Below are 19,689 nucleotides of genomic sequence, written 5' to 3' on the forward strand. Positions count from 1 at the left end.
TTTCTGGACCGGCCATCATTGGCTGAGGCAGAGTATTTTGTAGCTGCCCATTGTGGAAGGGGGTCCAGGTCTCATTGATCTTTTGAGCAGAGTTGCTACTCTTTGGTTACAGTCTCTACAACAGCTGTTTGGAGATGAGCCTGTTCCTTGGAAATAACTGGCCTTTGCTTTTCTTTGGCAGTTAGAGGGTTTGGGTTTTGATCAGGACATTTTTGTGTTGGACCCTGGCTTCCTCAGTTTTTGAGGTGTTACCCAGTTTTTATCAAAGCCTTTTTAACAGTTGGAGATTTTTATTTTTTAAGCTGAGGCCACACGATAGGCAACTGGGGTTCCCAGGTCTACTTGCCATGAGGATTCCTAGGTTTGTTTCTAGGAGTCTTCTCTTCCCTTATTGCAGCAGGTGTAACAAAACTGGTTCATTTAATTGATTTTACTAATTTTACGTGGGTCTCAGCAGGTATCTTGGCTGTCAAGCTTGGCTTTTATTCAATTCACTGGGTTTCTCAGTTTTTATCAGCCCTTCTTAAAGGCAGTTTTGCCAGTCTGCACATTTGCCTCCTTAAGCAAGCCATGCCTGATTGTACTAATGTTTCTATTTTCTTGCCCGTTGCTCCTGCTGTGGATTGAGATGTTGACAAGCCTGGAAGCTTTGCCTTCAATGGGTCTTCTGAATTTACTTTTAATAGCTTAGGCCATATATAAAATAATATGCTAGTGGTAGAGATTTGTCCTTTTTGAGCGTTTGTTGATTATCCCGATCCGATACGGAGAAGACCTCTTCTGTAATGGACTCTGGCCAGCTAGCCTGGTGAACAGTATACAAGTCTCCAATTGCAAAAAGGATGGTTGATCTCTAATAGCGAATTCTTCACAGGGCTATTGCCACAAATACGTTTGTGCATAGTGTGACTCCGGAGGTGTCCATGTCATGTCCTTTTTTGATATGGAGGAGACTGTTTTTTACTTGTTCTTACTTTTTTCTGTTAAATATAGGTTCTCAAATAGATCTGTGGTATGCTTTGCAACTTTATTTTGGATCAAGCAAAGAGGTCCATTTTAAAAAGAAGACAATGTAAATTATTTGGTACTGCCAATGTTCTTTGGGTTTTTTTAGATTTTTAGTGGCTTGATGCCTTCATTTGGTGTTTAGATATTATATTCTTATAAGCGATTTGGATCGATTTACTCTGCATTGGCTATTGGAAATGCAACTTGTACTGCTGGGGATGGGCAATCATTTTTGAGTTTGTAGTTCAGTTTTCAGTTTTTACTGTGTTTCTGTACTGACTATATTAAATCTTTTTAAACATCAAAATCTCTATCAGGTTAGGGGCAACACCCAAGAAAGAACTTGTGTTAACTTTGCTGAAGACAAACCCTTAGTCTCCAAAGGGTTAAGATTACCAAAGGCAATTTTGATTGTTTATTCTTTAAAGAAACTGGCTGCTGGTATGGATGTGGTGGTGGAGTGTGTGTGTATAAACATAAATAGATGCTAATTATAGAATAGTTCTAGAAAATGTTAGTGGGAAAGCAGCCTATTAAATCCAATAAATGCATTACCAGGTCCCCTCCCTGTCTGTTATCCAACTTTGGTAATGCCATCATCAATCCACAAAGTAATTCTCTGCTTAAAAGCTGGGTTGTGGTCTCAATTTTTCTTTTCCTCGTGTTACTGCTCATCTCCTTCCTAGCACAACACCCTGTTTAAACAGACTGTGAAAATATAGATTGGGTGATCTGTCTCTCTTAGCCCATCCTGTGATGAAATTTCTACTGTACTATTTTATTGTGACATTACCTGACTAGATAAAGCCATTTTCTGTCTGAGAAGCAAAAGGAGCTAACAGTGTCTACATAAATCGTGTTACTCATCTCATGCTGAGACAAGAGTTCCCAGAGGGAGATCCTTTGGGACAATTCCCTACTCAGTAGAAAAACAAACAGAGGCATAATCTGCTTTTGAAGAACAGGGTTTATCAGTTTTATAATGTTGCTGTTATTACAATAAACGTGTTTTGTCCAGCTATCACATTTTATTTTAACAAATATGGTTATTAAAGTCTCAAGCAAAAATGAAGGAAAAATCCCTTTTTTTCCCCCAAAGCATGTGACCTTGCTGTTTGTCTATAATATTATTGAGCTGTATCAATGTCTCAGAATAAATGTTGCCCTTATCACCCTAAAGTTAGGAGCCATATCACCCTAAGATTGCTACTTTGAATCTTACCCAGCATTGGCTTATTACTACCTGATGGTGATTTGGCAGCCTGTGTTAAATCAGGTAGTAGAAGCAGCTCACTTCTAATAACACCTAGTTTTTATATAGCACTCTTCATGCATACATTTTAAATTGCTTTACAAAAGATAAGTTTCCTTAGCCCCATTTATAGCTGGGGAAACTGAGGCATGGAGAGGTGAGTGACTAGACAGTGTCAAAGGCAAGTCAGTAGCAGAACCTGGGCTAGAACCCAGGTATCCTCATTGCCAGTCTGGTGCACTCAGACACTGGACAATGCTGCTTACTGCCTGTAGAATAGTTTATTATTCCTAATAGATCAATGGCACAAAAGCCACTGTCATAATTAGCATTGCTTGTTGATGGTTTCATCCGAGAGGCCAAGAAGTGAGTGGCCCTAGAGAGTGAATGACTAGAGGCTAGCCTTTTAACTCAGGACTGGAGGGTAGTATAGGAGTGTTTGCAGAGCTGCTGGTTTGTGGATACGCTGAGAATTGGGTTTCCACGCCACGTCCCTCCTCAGAATCCATCGTTTGGATGCTGTACTCTTCACCCTGACCCCATGGGGGAAGAGGGTTGGGTTTGGGGTTGTTTTTTGTTTTGTTCCCTGCCGTCTATTGACTTCTGGGTTCTCTGCCCCCACTCCCCCTTGAAGGGGCAGGCCTTCAATTTTTGGGGGGACTCTGCCCACCAATTTCAGTGATCAAATGCATAGGTAACAGCACTAAAATAAAATCTAAAGCAATGTGAATTAAATCGTCAAAACTTGGATATACTAATTTCATGTTGGCAGGACCAACAATATATATTAGCTCTGTCCTACCTATGGTTCCTTGGGGCAGCCACCAGCAAACATATACTAGAAAATCAAAAACAATGCATGCACCGTATTTTTGGTGGTTGTTTCTGTACTGCTGTTCAGAATCCCTAGCAAAAGGTTTCTGCTCTGTAGGAGTCTGTGTAATGTACAATAAACAACCAAACAGTAATAATACTTTACACTTCTATAGTACCTTAACTCAAACCACTTTGCAAACATTGAACAATTAAACATCCTAGCATTCCTGTGCAGTAGGTGAGTCTTGTCTCCATCTTATAGTTGGGGGATACTGAGGCACCAAGAGATTAAGTGACATGCTATCATGGGATTCAGGGGTACAATCCAGACCAATGAGGGTTTGTCATCTCTTACCCTGTAAACCTAGGTGTCTGAAATGCCCTGCTGCTGTGTCTCATAACCTGCACACCAGCAGCAAAGAATGCAGCTCACGCCCTGAGTATCTGAGTGCTCTGCAGCCTGTTGTGGTTGAGTTTCTAATTTTCCAGTACCATGTGCTCTGCCATATCCAGCCCTTTCCTAGACAGTTCAAAGAAAGGTTTGTTTGTTCCTTTAAAGAGAGAAAAGTACATTGCAGCTGATTAATTGGGGTAAATACACCCTACCCTTTAAACACAACACTGAGTTAGTTTACAATAAAAATAAAACAAAACAAAATATACGTAGGATTAAATGTATTCAAGTATAAGGAATGAAGACAAGAGTTAAAAGAAAAAAAAAACAAAAATACACTTCTAAAAGTCCAAAACTTGATCTAGCAAGGTACTGGCTTTGTTCAAGATCTTTTTTCTCTCAAAAATCAACCATCTTCCTTCTTCCCAGCCATGGCTGACTTTCTCTTAATCAGGACCTTCCACAAAAAGCATCAGGAGCTTGTTTCTCTTGTCTTCCTAAGTAAAGGATCTTTGCCTATGCAGGTTTCTCATCTATACTCAGTTTCCAGAGACTTCAAGCCCCACTTGGTTGAAGGACCCATCTTTCTCAGCTTGCAAGAGCTCTGTTCCCTTGCGTCTAGTGATGGAGCCAAAGATGGCTTCTGTTTTTGCTTATGTCCTCCAAAGCTCAATGACCTTGTTTCAAGAGGCAGGATGCTCTCATGCTGTTCTTCTCTTCCTGTGGGCTTCCCATGCTCTTGATGATTTCTGTGTAAACGGAGCTTCCATTGTGTTTGATGACACCTTGCTTAATCTCATTGAAGACACACTGCCTTCTCTCCCATCTGGGGGAGAACCTGTTTAAAGGATAATATCTTTAAGTATCCATATTTCCTCATATAATGTTAATACATACATTTCAGAATGATATTGATCACCAGTGTCATTAGTTTTCAGAAGAGACATCATTCTATACACTTTTATAATATAGCAGTGTAGTATGCAATCAGGTGATTCAATTGCTTATCACTAAGGCTGTGAGTTTGTCATGGAGGTCACGGATTCCATGACTTTCTGAGACCTCCCTGACTTCTGGTGCGGCTGGCTCCAGGTCTGCCCGAGCAGCTAAGGCAGCCCCTTGGCCAGTTGCACTGACCGCTGCTGGGGCAGTCTTGGGCCACCGCCCCCGCCCCCACCCCAGCAGCAGCAGGAGGCGTTTGGGTGTGGGAGGGGGCTCAGGGCTGGGAGTTGGGGCACTGGAGGGGGTGAGGGCTCTGGTTGGCGCTTGCCGTGTCGGGGGCTCCCCGGAAGCAGCAACGTGTCGTTCCCTCCCTCAGTTCCTAGCTCCGCACGCTGCCTCCACCCGCAGGCACCACCCCCTGCAGCTCCCGTTGGCCGCGGTTCCCGACCAGTGGGAGCTGCGGAGCTGTCAGCACGCGGAGCTAGGAGCTCGGGGGGGGGACGGGACAAATAGCTGCTTCTGAGAAGCTGGGTAGGGAGCCTGCCAGCCCTGCCAACTCCCCCCTCCCCCAGCACCAGCAGGGGTTCTGGGCTGCTCCCACCCAAACACCCATGGCACCCCCGGACCACCCTCCCCACAGCACTCGCAACACGCCTCAGACTGCCCCCCAATGCCTGCAGGGTCCCCCTGCACACCTGCAGTGCCCCCCCAGGCATCCTCCCCCCAGCACCCGCAGGCCCCCCATGAGCACCCGCAGCACTCCCAAGATTTAGTCAGGGATACATTACAAGTCATGGACAGGTCAGGGGCTGTGAATTTTTGTTTATTGCTCATGACCTGTCCATGACTTTTACTAAAAATACTTCTGACTAAAACATAGCCTTACTTATCACTTGACATTCAGCCACCCTGTCTTTTTAGACCAGTAAACCTTTGCAATGTGTTCTTTGAAAAGTAAAACCCAGACCAGCCTTTCTTACCTGCTGGGGCATAGACATCATGCTGTCTCCTCTCCCACTTGTTAGCTTGATATCATTGTTCACCTGATATGTAAATGTACGTGTACCTTCATTCTCTCTGCCTAATGACCAGGCTGCTAGTTAGAGAAGCAAACATATTCCTTTGTCCAGGGCAGACCTGTTTACCAACTCCCCTGATATACCTGGTTTAAACACCCATGAATCGTAATTATAGCATATATCCATAATTCTTAATAGGCACCATGTACATACATCACACAAGAATATTAGTCAGTGAGTTATCAGTTTTCTGATGACACATTACATGACACTTTTTTAGATAAGTATCATGTCACTGGTGTGTGAGATATAGTCATGCCTGACAAGAGTTGCTGACCCACAATAAGGAACCACAAATGGGCCTCTGTGTCACATGCCCACAGTCTTTAGCAAACTCAAGAATAGAACCAAGGAGTCTACTCCTTATTCAGGTGTTGTGTGCCCTTGTCTCCACAGAGAGTTGAGAGCTCATTGCATCACAGGATGCATCTAGCAACTTGCAGCATCATACCACAGGTCTCCTGACATTTACTCCTGTGTCTTAACCACAGGACCAATTTTCCCTCCCTAAAAGTACAGTGGCTTCAGAAATACATTAAAAATTAGATATACACTGCCTTCAATTCATATTTCTTTTGCCCAGGCTTTTGTTGAACACTCTGTTTTCCTTTATCATGCTTATTTTTGAATAACTTAATTTTCCAGCTTAATCTTACAAGCTCCATTCTGAAATACTGGAGACATCTTAGTTAGCTGATTGATCTCATCTGAGGTCCTGTTCCTCCTTTTGATAAAGTATTGCTGGCTATTCTGTATGTGCTACATTGCATTCCTTCCCCAGCCCTCACCCTCATATAGAGCTACCTGTATCACAGGAAGGATCAAACATTTTCGATTTTTCCCAGTGTAACTGAGAAATGCAATATTTATCACAGGTTACTCAGAAAGAAGAAGAGAGGAGACTCTCTAAGAATGTTGCCCTCAGCTGTGTATCTGTCAAGGCACAGTGCATGTCCCAGTCCACTTCTGTTTTGCTCAGCAAGTTTGCTGTGCTTACTACAAGGTTATAATGCAATAAGACTGATGAAGTCAGTTGTCCACTGGCCATGTGAAGAAAAAACCAACCAAACCTGGTTGTTAGTTATTGCTACTAAAGCGTTAAATCTCCCAGCAGCTAAACTCCCTTCCCTTTTTATTACTTACAATACCTTGTAAATTAAATATTTATTAACAGAAAACAGCTTTGCTCACTGATCTTGCAAACATGGGACAAATCCACCACACTTGGCCAGTAGCCAGTTGGTTATTCAGGCTGCTAAAGGAAATCGGCCTCATGGAAAGACAAACTCCATATGATTTTTATTTCACAAGAACAAACTGTTAACAAACCTGCTTTTCCAGCTGTATTCAGCTGTCATAAAAATGAACACTCCTGAGCAGGGTAGTCACTCTTCTTTTGAGGAAGACTTTATTTTGTTTGATAGTACTTATCTTGAAATGCACCCAAGACCTTTCAAATTCAAGTAAATCTAGACAGTCATCATTCCAATTAATGTGCCAGGCCCAAGCTTTGTGAAATGAAAAGATTTTTAAAGCAGCTGTTTCTATGATTGCTCTGTTTGGAATGAAAGCCTGTAGATGTGGAGATGGGGACATAACCTTTGTGCCCCTGCAAGGTCCAACTCCAGCAAGACCCCCACTTGGATCTCAGGACATAATGGTAGGTAAAAAATTTGCAGGGGGGGGGGGGGAAGCATCTGAGACCCAGTCCATTAAAGGCCTTAAAATGTAAAACCAAGATCTTCACCTCATTCTACACCTGCACATGTGGGTGAACATCGCAACCTGTCAGCTGTGGCAGGATATCCCTTTTGATACAGATGTAGACAGTAACAAAGTATAATTAGTCACAAAAATCACTAATACAGTAAGAAAAAATTGGGATTATAATTATTAGACAACCAAGTACTTGGAAACAAACAGGTACTGAGCACCGTGTCCACCCTCCATTACATACACTGAACTGCGAAAGGAACACCCCTCTCAATATCTCCGCCAATGCATCTTGCCAATGAGACAATATTCTCTTTGTCACCACAAAGGCCCATCCTGTAGGGACCCAGATTCCTATCCCCTAAAGTTTCCTGTGATGGGCCGTTCACCCCACTCTAGCCCTGGAGACGCTAATATAGCCATGGAGAGAGTGAGTGGGATGACCGTCTGAGTAACCGCAGGAAGGGGCATCTTACCATATGGTGAGCTAATCCCCAGATAGGCCACTAGGAGGCACCAAAGAGTGAGCACCCATTACATTTCCCCTAGCAGCAATAACCCAAGAGTGGTACTAATATCTTCTATGATCCAATGTGTAGATTTCTCTCCAAACAGTTTCTCTCTAACAAGTTCCAAAAATGATCTCAAAGCTCACAGGTCTGAGTGTCATTCATTTCCTGTGCCCTAGTATTGGGTTGAGTAAGAGAAGTGCAGATCAGGAGCATTATCTGCATTGTCTGGTGTAGCAATCAGACAGGGTCCATTTTCCTTCTCTGTGAATTGGTTGGCCTTTCTTTGCTTTAACAGGAAACTCTGCAGAACAGTTTCCTGATATGCACTGGAATCTCAGCTCTTACCAAGGCATCTTTGCTGTATTTGGGATTTCTAGCATCTCTCTTCATCTCTGCATGCCTTTTTCATAGACATAGTGCTGGTAAAACATGTTGGCTTGGCAGACCTGGGGTCAGAAATCCCCTAATGCAGGAACAGGACAGACCACAACAGTGAAAGCTCCCCTCTCTGCTATTTCACCAGCAGGCCAGCCCCTGGTCCTCACCTCCTGGGTGTAGTTCAGAAAGCAGTTCAGTCTTTGTAGCCATGCAGCCCTTAGGCTCTGATCTGAGACTGCCATTACAAGTGAGGGTCTCATTGACAGCATTTATTATATAGAAGCCAGTGCACTAGGAAGTGGATCAGATCATTAATGCGTTTCATATAAGCCTCCAGATGACCATTAGGGGATAATTGGTCACTACCAGGCTGGCCACATTTGAGCCAGTGGCTGGCAGAGAGAAAATCACATGGACCTTTCTTTGGTTCTCTTGTGAGAATATTCCACCTCCTTGATATTTACTCCCTCTGATATTTGAAGGTGTATAATTTTATCACTCCTTAAATGTTTTGTCAAGCTAGAAATATGTAAATATTAAATCTACCTTTTAGATTTGCGCCAAGATACACAAACGTTGCTGTGCAGACAGAAGCCAAGCAACGCAAATCTCTGCACTTTCTTCATTCAACAAGCAGGGATAGCATGTTGTAAGGTGAGCTCCAACAACATGCCCATTTGAGGCCACTCATTTAGGTTGCGAAGCATTTAGTATTTAAATTTAAATTTGGTAATTAAATTTCCAGAGCACATAGGTTGCTATCATCTAAGATCCTTGCACAGCTGCGCAAAGGACCTCTCCCACTGCATGGCCAAGCAGGGTGGCAATAAACAACCACTGTTGGGAATGTCCTACTTAAGGAAAATTCTGTGTCCACATCTTTAGTTGCTTATGTCAGAGTAGCTGCTTTACTGTAACTCTATTTGTATATTTAGTTATTTCCGTTGTTGTAAGGCTACTCATCAGCAAATGACTGTTAGCTCTGCTAAGGTTATTTAAGGGCCATTGCCCCCAAGAAGATTGGAAACTCTTTCCTGCTCATTTGCTCAATTAGCACTGATAGAGCTTCTCAGCTTGTCACAGCTTAGCCATCCTGCTTCCATTTCCAGGTCAATGAGGCATCACTACATGTAGAGAGTGGGTTAGAGGAGGGTGATAGCTGTTATGTTTCACAGCAGACACACAGAGAAGTTAATTCAAAACATGAAATACTCTCACTGGAAGGTTGCAACATAACACTACTTCATTGCTTAGAATTCAGAAAGCTAATACTAGGGTGACCAGATGTCTCGATTTTATAGGGACAGTCCCGATATGTGGGGCTTTGTCTTATATAGGTGCCTATTACCCTCCACCCCGTGTCCCAGTTTTTCACGCTTGCTGTCTGGTCACCCTAGCTAACACACAAGAACTCAAAAACAGAGAGAAATAAAGCAGGCTGCTCCCTGAGGCAGAGAAGCACAACTCAACCCACCTGCAGAACTGACTGAAGCTAGATGCAGACTGCACACTTCTCTATGGAGCCCTCTAGCCTTCAGGCAGGACCTGGAAAGACCCCATAGCATTTAAACTGATAGCTTACACATTTAATATAGTTTTATACCACAGTAGCACAAGGAGCTCATCTGGAGTCACCCTAGCAAATGTAGTTGTATCCATTGTCCGCCACATTAATTGCAGATTGGCAGAGGGGGAGGGGGTGAGCCTAATTTCTGTCTCCACACTCCAACTCCCACTCCTGAATATTGGCTCCTGCCTGTCCAATGGTGGGGTCTGATTGTTTTGTTTTTTTTTTTTGTCTTGGCCATGGTAAGTGATAAATGGGTAGGCAATGGATGAGGCTATAAATAGTAACATATGCACCAAGGAGCCCCAAGACGCAACAGAAATTTGTCACAAGCACTACCTGTACTGATGTGACTTTCCTTTGTCTGAGAACAGACCTGTGTACTATTCAGCTGGGTGCACTGTGCTTATAATATTAAATATATGTATTTTACTGTGTCTGTATTTGCTATATACATGCACCACTACCGACAGTATACTGTTAATCACTCTGCTTTGCTTTTCCTTGCTAAGATTTACAAATGTTTTATAAACTGTATCCAATTCTCTTGTAACTCTCTCTGAAGTGGGAAGCATCAGTTGAGCAAGCCTCAAGTCCTTTTACTTTGTTAGCCATAGTGATCATGAGTAAGTTGATTTAGTTGGGGGAAGAGGCCAAATTATTACCCCCAAGCACAGTTATGGAGTGCAGACTTTGTCCTTTAGACTCCTCAGATTAAAACTGGACCACAGGTAACGCTTTCCACGGGTCAGTCTCTTCTTACATATGGAGGGCAAATTATGTCCAATTTTGTACCCGTGCAACCCACGTGAAGTCCCCTGATTTGTGCTATGTAATTGAGGGCAGAATTTTGCTCAGGGTCTGTCTTGTGTAACACTTACAAGGTGAAGAGAAACACTTCAGTTGGGGCCTCAAATGTAGCTTATATAAAGGAAGATTTTCCCACTAATTAGTCTCTAAGCATTATTCATCTCTCTTGTCACCATATTCACTCACACCTGCAGGAGCACAAATAGCTGCAGCATGCCCATGTATGGCTTCATCTGGTCTCTTAACATGCTGTCAGAGTCCTCTGATGTTCAGCAACTATGTTAACCTTTGGAGAATAATGTGTCTTTAATGCAGTTACAGGAGGACTACCATGATATATCCCACATCTATAAGTATCAAAAATGTTTTTTCCTGGGGGATTGGATGGCCCAGGGGATATTAACCATGGGAAATGGAGCCTTTCACCTCTAAAATAGGGTCTGTTTGTGATCTGAAAGTTGTTGCCATCAGGTGGCTGTTCAGTGTCCTATGTGAAATGAGCTGGTGGTCCCAACTGAGTTCCCAGAGGGCAATTCCACACCACACAGTTCACCACTCCCACCACCATAGTTACCATGAACTGGCATCTTGAGACTAGTCTCACAGGAAAGCAGGCAATGGAGACTTAATTACACTTGCTCCCTAGAAGTAGTTTCATCTAGGTAGGTTCCCTCAGCAGCTTGAGAGAAGCTATCGCCTGTGCTGTACTATACCTGGACGAACAGGGGATTTCAGTGTCCAGGCCTATCTAGTCCCTTTTACAAGCACTGGTGTTTGGGTTGGGGAATTTTAAAAAGAAAAAAAACACCCATTGCGGATGGGTCAGTGTAGTCCATTGCTTGGCTACACTTTGGTTCATTACAAAATATACTTGAGACCGAATGAACAACATCAGTCAGGTTTATTGTTAAAAGTCAATAATCCTAAAGTACAGGGAAAAAGGTGCAATACAATACCAGTCTCTGGGCAGCCATCTTGTGCAGCATTGTTACATTCACCTTCCACAGAAGGTGTGCTTCAAAGTTACACATTTCAGCTAGTAGTATTTATAAGATAATTTTACAAGTTACAAAACGCTTTACCCACCAAAATCCAACCCACCAGTTCATACCAATTCCTTAACTAATTGTTCTGTACCTTCCTTTATTTTTGTTTTGAATACTAGCATTCCAGGTACTAGTCTGTGAAGGCACCTCCTCATCTTTGACTAGGGCAGACCATTAATGTATTTTGCCCCTGGACAAGTTTCCATTTTTTTTGAAATGGCGAAGCTTTTTTTAAATGCCGGGCCACCACTTCCTGCAGCTCCCATTGGCCGGGAACGGTGAACCGTGGCCACTGGGAGCTGCAAGCAGACGCTCAGGTAAACAAACCATCTCGTGGCCCGCCAGGGGCTTACCCTGAACAAGCCGTGAACCAAGTTTGGAAACCTCTGATATAGATAGATATCGATATCATATGCTTCATACATACTAACAATATGATATATTGCTATATAGACCTATTAGACCAACATATAGCGGTCAGTACCAAGTATCAGTATTTACAGTGAACTAATGTAATCCTTCCAACCTGCAGCTGATTTTAGCATTGCATTCAGTGACGGGTGTTATAAACATGGTATGTGGTTGATCTATCTCCATGTTTAGGCCAGTTAATACTTGCAGTCCTTATATCTCTATCTCCTTTACAACGGCATCATTCACAAGAAGATACTTCTTGAGCATCTTTCTCTGCATTTTTAGGTGGAGCTGCTGGGGCTAGCCTCTTGAGCAATGGGGGAAATTACTGGATGGCAAAAGGCAGCAGCAGACATCATCAGTGACAACTCATGGTGTCCAATCATATAAGTTAGCTGAATAGAAATGGATAGCAATGGATTAACTCTGTTAGAGTGATCCTTTATTTCCACACAACCATTTACAATCTTCTTTACTGCACTCTTCTACCCAGAATTTTCCTACTAGACTTCTCAGAAACCACTGTCATAGCACCGCCTAATGTCCATACTGGTAATTCTGGTTTGTCATTAATTTAAGACTGTAATGAAGATAGGAAGCAGTGAAAATCAAAGGCAGGGTTGTTTTTTTTTTCTGTTTGCTCAAGTATTTGTTAGTGCAGCTGGAAAGGTATTGCCCCAAAAGCCACCTTGCCTCTCTCTACTTTGATTGCCCAACCTTCCCATCTTCTCAGCAAGGCAATCTTTCCAGAAATCTGATGCAGTCTCTTCATGAGGAAATGGGTAAGATGCAAGGAACAACTTCTCTCTGTAGGAGAAGGGGCTGAAAACCTCACCTCTAATAGGAATATCCTGGATGGATGAGTGAAGAGCACCAAGGCATCCAGAAGAGACTGCATGCAAAATATAGGTATCAAAGATAGACATTATGGAAATACAACCATTAGAAAATGTGCTGCTTAAGAATAGCAGATCCTTTTGGAGAGGGTGGCACAGAGTGTGCTGTGGAAATGGTCTGTACTACAAAAGTAGACCTCAGAGTGCCTTAGAAGATAGTACAACAGGCTCTATTGCAAGATTTTCAGTACTTCCTGCTTCCACTGAGGTCAGCAACAGAGCAAGAATTTTAGCTTCCAAATTCTGAATGGTTTATGTCTTCCTAGTTTATTGTCAAGACCAAAGTGTTTCAGCATTATGGAGTCAATAGTATGCATTTCCATTAGTTCTTTTATATTATTATTATTATGAGTTCAAATACTGAAGTTCTTTACTGAAAAAAAAGTCCTATTGAGTCAAACAGGAATCTTTCCTGAGAAATGATGAAGTAAAAACTGAGTGCCAGACTGTGCCATCCCCTGGGAAAACCCACAGGATAGGGAAGCAACAAGGGGGAAACTTCTTTGCAAAGATGTCTCCAAATTTTTCAGTCATTGTGGCTCATTTTTATGTCCCTTTATGCCTGCCCCAATCCCAGACAGCAGAAGTGGGCCGGGGCGGAGGAGGGTTATCTCCAGGATCCATCCATGGAGGTACAAGGCCATGCACACAGAGCCTGTGTGCCTCTGCACCAGTTCTGGTGTCCCCTGTGATGTTCTACAGCGGCTTGGCAGCACAGCTCCATTAAAACCAGGATGGCTTCCAGTACTTCCCAAATCAATCTTCTAGGGGTTGTTCCCCAGCACAGAGGAGCGTTCAACACCATAGTCTGCCTTAACTTTCCAAAGAAAACCCTCACCCCATTTGTCAAGCCTCTTCCCTCCTCCTGGGCATGAATAGAGTCAAAAGGGGACAGTACCCCCACTTACCACATGCCCAGAGGCAATATTGTGAAGGTTCTTTTAGTTGGGGGAGAGAAAGAATTGCATCTGGAAAGAATCCCTCTTTTGAGCTGCTGCAGCAGCATATGTGCATAATATACAGGGGAAAGCATCAGAAATAATGAGAAATAATCATGTGAATAAGACATATTTGCTCCATACAAAGAGTTGGGATTCCTGATGTGTGATTATCCAAGCCCCTGGCAGCTGGTGAGTATGTCTGTGCTAGTTGACATGTCTACATCCCATCTGAAGTTTGTCAGTTAACAAGTGAGATTGTTAAGCTTTCTGGTGGGGATTTTTCATAGCAGATGTTTTTTTTTCACTTACCATTTGTTTTAATTATTCGTGATGTTTTGCTTATCAAATTAAAGGCTTCTTCAAAGGAAAAGGAATAAGCAGTTGTCGTGACAACAAAGCTCCTCATTACCATAGGAACCTTTGACAGATTTATTTAAAATATATATCTATATAGATATAGATATATATTTAAAAAATTTAAAAGAAAAACCCAGCCAATTATTTTTATCAGCCTGATTCATGTTCTTCTTAAACAGATTACAGTGTTTTCTCCAGAAGTTAACAATGTGATGGGGAATGTGTCATGAATATTTATTGTAACATAAACCTCAGGGGGCAAAACAACTAAAAAATTAGCAAGTTGGTTATCCTGCTAAGCCATTGCTGGAAGAGGCTTGGCCAGATTTTCAGTAGAGGGCACCAAGCTTGAAAATCGGAAGGCACATCCAGAACTGAATTTCTAACACTCCAAAATTCATGGGTGTTTGAAGCTGGAGAATAGAGAGTGCTTAGCTCATTAGAAAGATGGCACCGTTTGCAAAATTCACACATGGATCCTAGTTTGAATGTTCATACCCCAAAGCAGCAGTTTGGTTAAAGGCAATTGAAAAAGGATGTGGAACACCTCTGCCACAGCCTAGAAAGAGTGGGGAAGTGAGGGGAAGTGCTGGTTAGTCCTGTAGCCCATAGAGCTGGCTTTAGCATTTTATTTAACTTAGGAGTGATGCAAGGAGCCTACAGGCCATATCCCGTAAGACATTAGTTTAAGCAGTTCGCATATGGCATAAGTTAGCATAAGGCTTCAAGGCCTACAATGAGATTTGACATAGAAAAATGGCCCAGCAGTTACCCTGAATTTTCGGGAAGTAGGAATAGTGTGCTTAAGGGGGGAGTTTGTGCATAACGATACCAGCTAACTGCAAGAACACTGATCTGCTACTAGGCTTGGATACTTTAGGATAAAATGTTGGCAAATGCTTAACCGCAAACTTGACTTGGCAATGAATTGATAATTATGATATGATAATTAGTTGAAATTATTAATACACTGACCTATCAGATAAGAATATCCCAACATTATTAGGGTGAGGGAGGTAGATGTGGACAAGGGAGGCTGGGCATTTGAATCAATAATCATGACAGACCCTAGGTCCTGTAATAGGCCAAACCACTGTGTGTGTTGCCATTGTTGTCTGTCTGGATTTGGACCATAGGACTTGTTTGGCATTCCAGGGACAGAGTAGGTTTTTTTGTCTCTCACTACCAGATCCCCGAGGAAGGATGTGAGTATATGAGTACATATGCAAGGAATGGTACAAAACATCATCTTAACTCTGCATATATATATATATTTTTTGCTCTTTTTATGTGGTTTGGAGCTTTTTTCTCTTTACTAATTGTGTTAATAAAAGTTGTTAAAGCTTTGCTTTGCCCCCAGTGTGAGTGTCTGCATTTTGCACATCTGGGTACTCAACCAGATATTGATGTTAATAACCTTGATTCTGTTGTGCCTGCTTCTGGGAGTAGAACCCCACAATCCCCAGCTCTTTAAATCAGCATTAACTGGAAATCAATAACCACTACAGATCTGGGCTACCGAGCTTAACTGGGCTGGATGGGTGAGGTAATATTTTGTATTAGACCAGCTTCTGTTGGAGAAAGAGAGATGCTTTGGAGCATCACAGAGTTCTTCAGCGCTGCTCCTACCCCTCCCCCCCCCCACCACCACCACCTTATTCTTTCTCTGCCTACCTAGGCTAGGCTAGGCTGAGAAGGGATAGCTGGAGGAGAGGCACCACTTGGCCATTCCAGGGAAGGGAGAGGGAGCCATTCCAGGGAAGGGAAAGGCACTGCTTGACTGTGGCAGGGAGAGGAGAGGGAGCTTCCTTCTGCCTTTAGCACAGGAGAGGGGAACAACACTCCACTCCCTCTGCTTCATCCTATTTTGACCCCTAATGCCAAACTTAGAACATAAAAATGGCCATACTTGGTCAGACCAATGGTCCATCTAGCCCCATATCCTGTTTTTGACAGTGGCCTATGCTAGGTGCTTCAGAGGGAATAAACAGAACAGGCAATTGAGTGACCCATACCCTGTTGTCCACTCCCAGCTTCTGGCAGTCATAGGTTTAGGGATACCCAGAGCATGGGATTCCATCCCTGACCATCTTGGTTAATAGCAATTGATGGACCTATCCTCCATGAATTTATCTAATTTTTTTTTAATCCAGTTATAGTTTTGGCCTTCACAACATCCTCTGGCAACAAATTCCACAGGTTGACTATGCATTGTGTAAAGAAGTACTTCCTTTTGTTTATTTTAAACAAAAGAACAGATGCAGAGATGGGCTATTAGGGTGATCTGAGGAATGGAAAACGTACCTTATAAGAGGAGACTCAACAAGCTTAGCATGTTTAGCTTAACCAAAAGAAAGCTATGGGGAGATATGATTGCTCTCTATAAATACATCAGAGGGATAAATACCAGGGAGAGAGAGGAGTTATTTAAGTTAAGCAGCAATGTGGACACAAGAACAAATGGATATAAACTGGCCATCAACAAGTTTAAGCTCAAAATTAGATGAAGGTTTCTAACCGTCAGAGGAGTGAAGTTCTGGAACAGACTTCCAAGGGGAGCAGTGGGGGTAAAAAACCTAACTGGCTTCAAGAGTGAGCTTGATAAAATTAGGGAGGGGATGAGATGATGGAACTGGCTACAGAAGAATGTGGCCCATCGGCAACTGCCAGCAGCAAAAATTTTCAACCGCCTAAGATGGGACACTAATGGAAGGCTTTGAACTACTACAGAGAATTCTTTCCCAGGTATCTGCCTGGTGGGTCTTGCCCACGTGCTCACGGTATAACTGATCTCCATATTTGGGGTCAGGAAGGAATTTTCCCCTGGATGAGATTGGCAGAGATGCCGGGGGGGTGGGGTCTTACCTTCCTCTGCAGCGTGGGGCACAGGTCACTTGCAGATTTAAACTAGTATAAATGGTGAATTATCCGTAACTTTGTCTTTAAACCATGATTTGAGGACTTCAGTAACTCAGCCAAGTTATGGGTCTATTACAGGGGTGGGTGGGTGAGCTTCTGTGGTCTGCAATGTGCAGGAGGTCAGACTAGATGATCACAATGGTCTCTTCTGACCTTAAAGTCTGAGTCTACACCTGCTGCCCATTAATTTTATTGAGTGACCCCTGGTTCTTGTGTAATGTGAAGGAGTGAATAACATTTCCTTATTCACTTTCTACACACCAGTCATGACTTTATAGAACTCTATCATTTCACCCCTTAGTCATCTCTTTTCTAAGCAGAAAAGTACTAGTCTTTTTAATGTCTCCTCATATGAAAGCTGTTCCATGCCCTTCATCATTTTTGTTGGCCTTCTCTGTACCTTTTCCAATTCTAATATCTTTTTTTGAGATGAAGCGACCAGAACTGCACTCAGTATGCAAAGTATGGGCATACCATGGATTTACATAGTGGCATTATGATATTTACTGTTTTATCATTCCCATTACTAATGGTTCCTAACATTCTGTTCGCTTTTGAGCCTGCTGATGCACACTGAGTGGATGTTTTCAGAGAACTATCCACAATGACTCCAAGATCTCCTTCTTGAGCAGTAACAGCTAATTTAGATCCCATCATTTTGTACATATAGTTGGAATTATGTTTCCCAGTGTGCATTACTGTGCATTTATCAACACTGAATTTCATCTGCCATTTTGTTGTCCAGTCACCAGGGGTGAAAGTAAGTCGAGTGATTTACCGGTACGCTGGGGCCAGCTCTGGCCCACAGAAGGGGCAGGGCCTAGGGCGGAAGGGGCAGGACTGAGGGGGTCAGAGCCAGCCCCAGCCCACGCTGTAAGGTAAGTGCCCCCCCCCCTTTCTCCTCCTCCTCCTCCCCCACCGGGGTAGTAGCAGCAGCAGCCTGGGGCTCTGGGGGCTATTTAAAGGGCCCGGGGCTCCCCTGCTTCTACTGCCCTGGTCCTTTAATTAGCCGCCGGAGCCTTGGGGAAACGGCGGGGCTCCAGCAGCTATTTAAAGGACCGGGACGGCAGAGGCAGCTGGAGCCCCAGCCCTTTAAATAGCCCCTGGAGCCCCCGCTATCCCAGGGTTCTGGGGGCTATTTAAAGGGCCTGCGGCTCCCCTGCTTCTACCGCCCCAGTCCTTGAAACAGGCCCCAGAGTCCTGGAGTAGTGGCAGCGGGGCTCCAGCAGCTATTTAAAGGGTGGGGCGGTAGGAGCAGGGGAGCCCGGGGCCCTTTAAATAGCCGCCGGAGCCCCGCAGCCGCTACCCCAGACTCCAGCAGTGGGGCTCTGGAGGCAATTTAAAGGGCCTGGGGCTCCAGCCACTGGTGGGAGCCCCAAGCCCTTTAAATTGCCCCCTGGAGAAGCTGGGCTGCCCCAGTACGGTGCACCGGCTCTTGCCAGTACGCCATACCGGGGCGTACTGGCTTACTTTCACCTCTGCCAGTCACCCACTTTTTGTGAGATTCCTTTGTAACACTTCACTGTCTGCTTGGGACTTAACTATCTTGAGTAATTTTGTATTGTTTGCCACCTCACTGTTCACCCCCTTTTCCAGATCATTTGTGAATATGTTGAACAGTACTTAGAATCATAGAATATCAGGGTTGGAAGGGACCTCAGGAGGTCATCTAGGCCAACCCCCTGCTCAAAGCAGGACCAATCCCCAATCAGATCATCCCAGCCAGGACTTTGTCAAGCCTGACCTTAAAAACTTCTAAGGAAGGAGATTCTACCACCTCCCTAGGTAACGCATTCCAGTGTTTCACCACCCTCCTAGTGAAAAAGTTTTTCCTAATATCCAACCTAAACCTCCCCCACTGCAACTTGAGACCATTACTCCTTGTCCTGTCCTCTACCACCACTGAGAATAGTCTAGAACCATCCTCTCTGGAACCACCTCTCAGGTAGTTGAAAGCAGCTATCAAATCCCCCCTCATTCTTCTCTTCTGCAGACTAAACAATCCCAGTTCCCTCAGCCTCTCCTCATAAGTCATGTGTTCCAGACCCCTAATCATTTTTGTTGCCCTTCGCTGGACTCTCTCCAATTTATCCACATCCTTCTTGTAGTGTGGGGCCCAAAACTGGACACAGTACTCCAGATGAGGCCTCACCAATGTTGAATAGAGGGGAACGATCACGTCCCTCGATCTGCTGGCTATGCCCCTACTTATACATCCCAAAATGCCATTGGCCTTCTTGGCAACAAGGGCACACTGCTGACTCATATCCAGCTTCTCGTCCACTGTAACCCCTAGGTCCTTTTCCGCAGAACTGCTGCCTAGCCATTCGGTCCCTAGTCTGTAGCTGTGCATTGGGTTCTTCCGTCCTAAGTGCAGGACCCTGCACTTATCCTTATTGAACCTCATCAGATTTCTTTTGGCCCAATCCTCCAATTTGTCTAGGTCCCTCTGTATCCTATCCCTGCCCTCCAGCGTATCTACCACTCCTCCCAGTTTAGTATCATCCGCAAATTTGCTGAGAGTGCAATCCACACCATCCTCCAGATCATTTATGAAGATATTGAACAAAACCGGCCCCAGGACCGACCCCTGGGGCACTCCACTTGACACCGGCTGCCAACTAGACATGGAGCCATTGATCACT

At 43.8% G+C, this 19,689-nt stretch overlaps 1 protein-coding gene across 2 annotated transcripts in view; it reads right to left on the minus strand.

Moving 5' to 3' along the window:
- Positions 1–2,079: 2,079 nt before the first annotated feature.
- Positions 2,080–19,689, minus strand: part of DERA (deoxyribose-phosphate aldolase) — a 140,897-nt gene continuing 123,287 nt past the window's right edge. The window contains exon 8 of one of the 2 annotated variants that reach the window (XM_074938311.1): positions 2,080–4,308. In XM_074938311.1, coding sequence (XP_074794412.1) covers positions 4,267–4,308 — 42 coding nt within the window. In that variant the 3' untranslated portion in view covers positions 2,080–4,266. The remainder of the gene's footprint in view (positions 4,309–19,689) is intronic. The other variant, XM_074938291.1, reaches the window with a different exon arrangement.

The sequence above is a fragment of the Natator depressus genome, chromosome 1, assembly GCF_965152275.1.
Source record: "Natator depressus isolate rNatDep1 chromosome 1, rNatDep2.hap1, whole genome shotgun sequence".
NCBI lineage: Eukaryota > Metazoa > Chordata > Testudines > Cheloniidae > Natator > Natator depressus.